General features: G+C 42.8%; 1 protein-coding gene across 6 annotated transcripts in view; it reads right to left on the bottom strand.

Moving 5' to 3' along the window:
- spata20 (spermatogenesis associated 20) overlaps positions 1-9,705 on the bottom strand; it is a 551,333-nt gene that overhangs the window by 230,635 nt on the left and 310,993 nt on the right. For all 6 annotated transcript variants that reach the window (XM_043714382.1, XM_043714383.1, XM_043714384.1 and 3 more), the window contains one exon: positions 3,809-4,017. In XM_043714382.1, coding sequence (XP_043570317.1) covers positions 3,809-4,017 — 209 coding nt within the window. The remainder of the gene's footprint in view (positions 1-3,808; positions 4,018-9,705) is intronic.

Below are 9,705 nucleotides of genomic sequence, written 5' to 3'. Positions count from 1 at the left end.
ACAGAGTGAGCGAGCGTCACAGAGAGGGAGGGACAGAGTGAGCGAGCGTCACAGAGAGGGAGGAACAGAGTGAGTGAGCGTCACAAAAAGGGAGGGACAGAGTGAGCGAGCGTCACAGAAAGGGAGGGACAGAGTGAGCGAGCACCACACAGAGGGAGAGACAGAGTGAGCGAGCGTCACAGAGAAGGATGGACTGAGTGAGCGAGCGTCACAGAGAGGGATGGACTGAGTGAGCGAGCGTCACAGAAAGGGATGGACTGAGTGAGCGAGCGTCACAGAGAGGGAGAGACAGAGTGAGCGAGCGTCACAGAGAGGGAAGGACAGAGTGAGCGAGCATGACAGAGAGGGAAGGACAGAGTGAGCGAGCGTCACAGAGAGGGAGGAACAGAGTGAGTGAGCGTCACAAAAAGGGAGGGACAGAGTGAGCGAGCGTCACAGAAAGGGAGGGACAGAGTGAGCGAGCGTCACAGAGAGGGAGGGAGAGCGCGAGTGCCACAAAGAGGGAGACAGCGAGCAAGCGCCACAGCGAGGGAGGGAGAGTGAGAAACAGAGAGAGATGGAGTGACAGTGCAAGCGACACAGAGAGGGAGGGAAAGAGCGACACAGAGTGAGGGAGAGGGAGTGAGTTAGAGAGGGAGAGCGAGAACTAGCGACACAGAGAAGAAGTGGGGAAGGGCAAGAGAGAGACAGACAGACAGACAGACAGACAGACAGACAGACAGACAGACAGAGCAAACGAGTGACACAGACATTTAGGGAGTGAGCAGCGCAGAGAGGAAGAGAGAGTGAGTGATACAGAGTGGGAGAGAAAGCAAGTGTGAGAGCAAAAGCCAATGAAAGGGGTAGGCAGACTGCGCGATTATTGAAAATAGGCCAGGGGAACTAAGAAAGGTTCAAATAGCATCCCCAGAAAATCAGTATTCCGATATCTACCATATAATTTTACAGACTTTGTTTATATTACGACATATACTCAAGTAATACTCAATCTCGTGTAAAAGTCGACCCCCTATTTTTGGCCAAAAAAATCTGGAATTTTCCATATATCTCGATTAAAAGTCGACTCTAGTTCTTCACAGATAACAGATCAACATTGATGAGTCAGTGTACCGTCCGTCCCACTCTGTTCCAGGTCTTCCAATCCGGCTGCCGTCATGCTCCACTCTGGGTTTTCATAATTATTACAATTTCTTGTTTTTTGTACTTTTCATTCTGAGATCAATTGGGCTTCTGCTAATGATACTGTATGAATTTTGACAGTCATGAATTTCAGCCCCTCAAAAGTAGTATGCATGTAATAGTCGAGCCCATAAACTTAATCTTAAAAAGTAGTCAAACAATTCAATTATATATGGGTATGTGTTGGGATACCTTGCTGATATTTTTCTCCACAATCCAGAGGTTAAGAGGAGAAATCTAAAATTTAACACAAGGATGTAGACGCTAACCTCGTGTGATCATGTAAAACAAATGATACTCTGAAGCCGATTTTACAGTTGTCTTGATTTTTACTTTCATGAAGTCAACATCCCATTTCTGAAGTTGATATACACATGAGAAACTAACAAGGCCAGGGGTATGTGAATTTGCAGCAAGTAAGACACAGGCTACAAATGAGTGTAACTTCAAAACAATGATTACCTCTGGCAATGGGCAAGGTATGCAAACTAATACACAAAATGGACCTGAACGGTTCATGAGGCACAACAGCATATAGCTTTGGCACCAACAGATAGTCATGATGGATGTAAGAGAACAATTCTATCATGTACCCAGCTCATTTCCCTTTACTGCTGATACGTCAAAACAACTTAAGGCCATTAATCTTACAGAGCCAGTGTCCATTCTTGCCCTCGTTTATTTGAGATAAGGAAATTAACCCAAGCTGTTCCTTTGGCACAACCATTCAGTTGGATTTCTGCTACTCTAGCTGCACGTTTACATCTCGAACCTCATTCTCAAGAGATTGAAGACAACAGGTTCATTAACATCCAAGGACATGTTATAACAACAAAAGGAAGAACTAATTCACATTCAAGTTTTGTCAGTCACATCCTTAGGACACCCTAAAGCACATCACAATCATTATATTGAGTAACTAATGTGCTCAAGTGTAGTCATGTATTGCACAAGATAACTAGGACAACTAATTTTTCAGGAGCAAGGTCCTCAACAGCAATCAGATAAATGGCAGATCATCTGTTTTGGTTGCTGTTTGAGGGACACATGTGAGCAGGACACCAGAAGAACTTTCCACACTTCTACAAATAGAATGAAGAAATGCAGTGAATTAAAGTCCCTTACAAGCCACTTGGCAAAATGCCTGCAAATGCTGGAGATTAGAAAGAGAAAATATTAGATATACTCAGTAGGACAAACACCATCTGCAGACAAAGTTTCCATTTCAGTTTCAAAGTTTACATTTTATTTCATCCATAAGTCAGCAGCCCTTTCTAAAATATCACAATTTTCTAAAAAAAAAGCAAACAGCTAACATCTAAATGATTTCTGGCTTGTACAGTTTGAGATGGTCATTGTGGTCCTCTGTAACTTGCTTCACTGAAATGAATTATCTACACCAACTAAATCTACTTTTTTAAACATTTCATGAACTTCAACTAGATCAGCCCGAGAAGCCTATGTTTGCTGAAGGTCACGGAACTGAGCAACATAAGATTCATTAAATGAGAAAGAAATTGGAAGCAAAAACACAAATTGCTGAAAAGCTTAGCAGCTCTGTCAGAATCTTTGGAGACAAAGCTTTAACGTTTCAGGTCCAGAGTCACTTGTTCAGAATTCCAGAACTTCTTGAGAAATCTGAGGCTCTCCTTTCCGTCTTTTAGAAAGTCTGAGCATCACTCACATTTCAGAACCAACTCGGAAAACAAGCAAAACCAAAAAAATGCTTTAAAACGCAAATCTGACAAACGAACTTCGGAAAAGATGATTAGAATTCAGATTGCTTCCAGCTTAGGCCAGAGCAACAAGAATATTTTTACACTTGTGTGAGCACTCTCACGAGGGTGAACTCAATCATGTAATATATTCCTCTGTGCTTTGGTCTCTAACTCTGTGCTGAATTTGCAGAAAACTGCTAATAGCGATCACCGTATCCCAAGTGACTTGACTAAGATTGCAAGTCTGTCAAATTTATACTAGCACATGTCAGGCATGGCTCAGTTTTAAAACCATTACTGCTAAGTCTAGAAATCAAGGAGTACAACTCAAAAGCCACATAGATACCTCATCCAGGTAGATATTCAAACTAAAGGACAGCTGCACTATCAGAGGTGCCATTCTAATGGACAAGACATTAATCAAGGCTGAGCCTGTCCTCACATTTGGGATAAAAAGAAACTACAGAAAAATTCTTAAGAAAACAGGGTAGTTCCCACCTACACAAATGTCAAGCAAATAGTTATCCCTCAACAAACATCATTAAAAATATTGACAAGTTGTTATCTCATCACTGTTTGTTGGAACTTGCTGCTGCGCTGTCACAATTTCACAATCAACCGTGACAACATTTCTAAAGTACTTCATTGGCTAGGAGCCACGTTGAGATATCCTGTGTTCAAGGAAAATGTTTTGTAAATGTAAGTCGCTTCCTTCCACATAAATTTAGGAAACATGGTGAAGCACTCATCAACAGATATGCACTAGGTGAATTGCGACGTAACTTATCAAAGACTTTCAAATCCCAAAATGCTCCAACAACTATCTTGAAGGTGGACAACAATGGAAGTGAACACTATACTATCAGAGATGATAAAAATGAAATAAAATCCTTCAGATATGAAATACTCACCTTCTTTGAGGCGAATTAACACTGATGGATCATGGGCATCATCAGAAAAGTAAGCAAATCCTTTAGCATCCCAGAACAAGGAATCCTGTTCTTGCTGCAGCTTCACAGCCCAGTCCAACCACTGTTCATCAAAGGAAGCTTCATACAGGTCCAACAGGCCACGAATAATGAATGCATAGTCAGCCAGAAACCCATGGATCGGTGTGGCTCTGAAAACACATCATAATAGGCACTAATTAAGTTGGATTCTGTTGGAGAAGCATCACATTACTTATTCACCAGTGGCTGATTTTCTTTACTATATAGATCAAGTGAGAGCTAATATATTACTGCTAGAGCCCTACAACTTAAATCTGTTTGCAGGACTTTGATAGCCAACCCTCCCAAACCTGCGAACTCCACTACATGGAAAAACAAGCACAAGCAGATGCATGGAAACACCACCATGTTTCCCTCCAAGTCACAATACTTCCCCGACTTAGGCATAAATCATTATTCAAAGTTTGTGAAAAGATTTGTAGCTCGGGTGCTCGTTGTTGTGGTTCTGTTCACCGAGCTGGGAATTTGTGTTGCAGACGTTTCGTCCCCTGTCTAGGTGACATCCTCAGTGCTTGGGAGCCTCCTGTGAAGCGCTTCTGTGATCTTTCCTCCGCCATTTGTAGTGGTTTGAATCCGGTTGTCAGTTCCAGCTGTCCATTGCAGTGGCCGGTATATTGGGTCCAGGTCGATGTGCTTATTGATTGAATCTATGGATGAGTGTGTGGTCGGTATATTGGGTCCAGGTCGATGTGTTTATTGATTGAATCTGTGGATGAGTGCCATGCCTCTATGAACTCCCTGCTGTTCTCTGTTTGGCTTGTCCTATAATAGTAGTGTTGTCCCATTCGAATTCATGTTGCTTGTCATCTGTGTGTGTGGCTACTAAGGATAGCTGGTCGTATGACACTACTATTATAGGACAAGCCAAATAGAGAACAGCCAGGGAATTCCTAGAGGCATGGCACTCATCCACAGATTCAATCAATAAGCACATCGACCTGGACCCAATATACCGACCACTGCAACGGACAGCTGGAACTGACAACCGGAAGCGACAGATTCAAATCACTACAAATGCTGGAGGAAAGATCACAGAAGCGCTTCACAGGAGACTCCCAAGCACTGAGGATGTCACCTAGACAGGGGACGAAACGTCTGCAACAAAAATTCCCAGCTCGGCGAACAGAACCACAACAATAAATCATTATTTCACTGTTACTAAGTCAAATTCTTCCAACTTCTTATCTAAAAAAACCGTGGGGGAACCTACACTAGAGTTATAGTTATGCAGCACAGAAACAGGCCCTTCAGTCCAACTTGTCCACAGTGACCAGATATCCTAAACTGATCTAGTCCCATTTGCCAGTGTTTGATCCATATCCCTCTAAACCCCTCCTATTCATATATCCATCCAGATACATTTTCAATGTTAGAATTGTACCAGCCTCCACCAATTCCTCTGGTAGCTTGCCCCATACATACACCACCCTCTGCATGAAAAAGTTCCTCAGGTCCTTCTAAATCTTTCCCCGTCACCTGAAACCCATGCCCTTTGGCCTTGGACTCCCCCAGCCTCGGAAAAAGATCTTGGTTATTCACTCTATCCATGTCCCTCATAGTGGCTCCACAGAGGCTCAGTGGCTAGCACTGCTGCCTGACAGCGACAAGGTCCCAGGTACGATTCCAGACTCGGGAAACTATCTGCGTGAAATTTGCACACATTCTCCCCCGGTCTGCGTGGGTTTCCTCCAGTGCTTCAGTTTCATCCCACAGTCCAAAGATGTGCAGGTTAGGTGAACTGGCCATGCTAAATTGCACATTGTGTCCAGGGATATGCAGGCTTGGTAAGTTAGCCATGAGAAATGAAGTTATAGATAGGGTGGTGGGTCTGAGTGGGATGCTCTTCAGAGGGTCGCTTAGATTTATGTCCGATAAACTTGGTAGGCTGATGGCCCATTTCTACACTGTAGGGATTCTATGATTTTATAAACCTCTATAAGGTCACCCCTCACTAGATACACTGCATGGATTCAAAAAGAAGGCTCACCTTCATTGTTATAGCCAACCAAGACAGGGAATAGATATCAGCGTTGTTAGTACAATAATTATTTATTTCAAAGCTGTTGCATCCTCTCTCACTATTTCTTGGCTTCATAAAGTTTATTCTCCCAAATAACAGAAATTGTGAACTTATTTTGTGGGGGTTGTGAAAGAAGAACTTCTATCAGCATCATGGCATCTTGGTGGAGACCCAGTGCTACATAACTGCTCAGATTTATTTCCATTAAGGAATGTAAAATTGAATAAAGCAGTTAAAATTACAACTTAGAACAAAAACATTGGAAGAAACAAACCAAAATCAGTAAGGTAATCTACTCTAAAGTCAAAGATCTATGCCATTGATTCTAAAAATGACAGCAAGATACAGAGCTATTGTGATGAATTTCATGCAGCAACACACCAAGAACTATCAATGACACAGGGAATTATTCATTAAAAGAACATGGGAAATAGTCAATTGAAAGTAGCAAGGTCAGTACGCAGTCCATAGCTTCTGAAAAAAGTTGCAATCAAAACTTTGAGCTGCCTTTTATTTTCCTTGAGATTTGGATTAGCCTCCGGCACAGGTCCAATTACGTTGACTTCTTTTCTTTTTCAATTTGGGTTTCTAGTTTACCTCTGTTAAATGAAGGTCTGTACCGTGGAAAGAGTGCTTAGAATTCCCCGTTACAATATCATGGCACACAGACTGCTAACATCAATACGGTTCTGTTGATGGCAATTTTCTCTCTGTCGCCAGATTGCACTTGTTCAGCAAATTGAACTCAGCCATAACACATCAGTGCACAGTTCACAAAATACCAATTAAGCCAATTATTAGTGAGGAAGCCAGACCGAAATAAAGCATGTTGACATCTTATGTTTTACTTTGCACAAACCCAACTTTGTCACATGAGCAGTACTGTTAAATACTTTAGAGATGGTAAGATTAGGAACATGAGTTACCAATGAATAGAAACTAAACTGAACTGGCAAATATGGTGTTCTGAGGAAGGGTCACACCACTTGAAAAGTTAACTTTTGATTTCTCTACAATGATGCTGCTAGACCTGCTGAGCTTTTTCAGCAATTTCTGTTTTTGCTTCTGATTTACAGCATCCACAGTTCTTTCGGTTTTTATTTGGCAATTACAAACTGTGGCTATAACCGCAGATCACAAGCTAAGAATCTTGCTGCCAGCAACCCATCTCCTGACTTCCCAAAGTCACAGGCACAAGTCAGCAATATAATGGATTACTTCCCATTTACCCGGTGGAGTTCGGCTCCAAAAACACTCAAGAAGCTTGACACCATGCAGGACAAAGGAGCCATTTGATTGGCACCTATCCAACTGATTGGCTTGCTGGACTATTTCAGAGGACAGGTAAGAATCATTCATATTGATGTGAGTCTAGAATCACATGTGGGCCAGTCCAGGTAAAGATGACTGTTTCCTTCCTAAAGGACATGTGTGAGCCAGATGGGATTTAACAACAATGAATAGCAGCTTCATGGACACCATTAGACTTTTAGTTCCAGAGTTTCATTCAATTCAACTGTGGCATGAGTGGATTTGAACACGTCCCAAGAACATTGCCTAGTTCCTGCATTATGAGTCCAACAACAATACCAGTAGACCATTGCCTCCCTGCTTTGAAAATCTCACCAGTTGGCATATACACTTGGGTTTAAGTTAAAACATAGACTTTACCTCTAGACATGCAGTATTCTCAAAATACAGCCTGGATTTTAATATGAGGGCTCAATACAGGGTTCTAGTACTTGAGGCAAAAAGCAAAGGAAATCAAACATTCCAGAGAAGCAGAAGAATGCTCACCCTTCTCACAGATGAATCTATAAGATTTGGTAAATCATTCCGAGTAGGTGCAAATCAGCTGGCCTTTCAATAGAAAATATTCAGTAAAACACAACAGCTATTTGCAAAACCTGCCAGATGTATGTGGTGTAAAAATATTTGCTCAAAAGTTCTAAGTCAGCAACTAGTTACTTCACCAAATGAAATATACTTCAATAGCGAGATGTCAGGGGTTCCTCAAGAAATGGCAGTAGTAGAACCGAGAGTTTGAGTTGACAAAAACGGAGAACAAAAGGAATGTCTCAAAGCAACTGCATTCTTGGTCAAACTCGTGGGAGCTCCATACGACAAACTGAAACGCCTCAGTGTGAGCTTAATAAATATTCAAAGAATAGTTAAAGCTTTACAGCAACAGTACAAGAGGATCTGGTAAATAGCATCTCACTAATTGTACAAATGAAAATATCTAGGAATGCGTCTAATGCATTACATCTGTACATTTGACTTCTTTATGCTCAGAGACAAGATAAATTTTGTCTGAAATGTCCAGCTGGTATGACACTGCAGTCAACAAGGTAAATTGCAGGTTCAACACCAGCACATCCTGACTTTACAGGAAGGTAGGCTGCATGCATTAATGCCTAAATTTGTCACTCACATCTAAAATCACCCAGATTGACAGTCTCTCACAGGGTTCCAAAAAGTGCATAACAGTGCTTTATGAGAAAAAAAGGCAGTCTTGTAGAATATGGATTAAAAAGATATGTAGGTTTAACTGATAGAGTTTTCTGAACTCTGTATGCAAACTCCATCTGACAAACAAGCAAAGGATCCAATCAAACTATCGTCACAACAAACCTGTCACAGAAAGGGGAAAACTTCCTGCATAGAATCTGATCAATCCCTACTATTAAAAACTCCCCACCAACTGTCATCCTACTCCATCCATTCAGTTGCTGAACACTATGGCCCTTGCTAAGATGCAAGTGTTCTTCAGGACAAGAGCTCGCCACAAATAATATCAGAATGGTGAGGTATAGCACGTCCAGCATCCTCCATATCTTCATCCAGTAGTTTCAGCACTGTCACTGTCAAGCCACTTTGTGTCATCACCCAACACCAAAATATGCACTTTTTAGAAACCACCTCTGGCTGATGATCAAAAGACAGTATCAATTCTCTAGTATTCCTAGCATCCGAAACACAGTGGCATCTATTGGGGTAACCAACCATACACCTTCAACAGCGTCTTTCAAAACCATGACTTGCATCACAGAAGGATAAGGACAGTAGATACTTAGGAACACCATCATCTAAAAAGTCTCTCACCAATCTGACTTAGAAACCTCATAGTCCCACAACCCCGCACCGCCCGTTTCTACCTCCTGCCCAAAATCCACAAACCTGACTGCCCAGGCCGACCCATTGCCTCAGCCTGATCCTGCCCCACCGAACTCATCTCTGCATACCTCAACACGGTCCTATCCCCTTTAGTCCAAGAACTCCCCACCTATGTTGGGGACACCGCCCACGCCCTCCACCTCTTCCATGATTTTCGCTTCCCCGGTCCCCAATTCCTTATCTTCACCATGGACATCCAGTCCCTGTACACCTCCACCCCCCCATCACGAAGGACTCAAAGCCCTCCGCTTCTTCCTTTCCCGCTGTACCAACCAGTACCCTTCCACTGACACCCTCCTTCGACTGACTGAACTGGTCCTCACTCTGAACAACTTCTCTTTCCAATCCTCCCACTTCCTCCAAACCAAAGGAGTAGCCATGGGCACCCGCATGGGCCCCAGCTATGCCTGCCTCTTCGTAGGATATGTGGAACAGTCCAGTTTCCGCAGCTACACTGGCACCACCCTTCACCTTCTCCTCTGCTACATCGATGACTGTATCGGCGCCGCCTCGTGCTCCCACGAGGAGGTTGAACAGTTCATCCACTTCACCAACACCTTCCACCCCGAACTCAAATTCACCTGGACAGTCCCAGATTCCT

This window comes from Chiloscyllium plagiosum, chromosome 24 (genome assembly GCF_004010195.1).
Source record: "Chiloscyllium plagiosum isolate BGI_BamShark_2017 chromosome 24, ASM401019v2, whole genome shotgun sequence".
In the NCBI taxonomy this organism is placed as follows: domain Eukaryota; kingdom Metazoa; phylum Chordata; class Chondrichthyes; order Orectolobiformes; family Hemiscylliidae; genus Chiloscyllium; species Chiloscyllium plagiosum.
The sequence above is the reverse complement of the archived record's forward strand: the minus strand, read 5'-3'. Positions and strand labels throughout refer to the sequence as shown.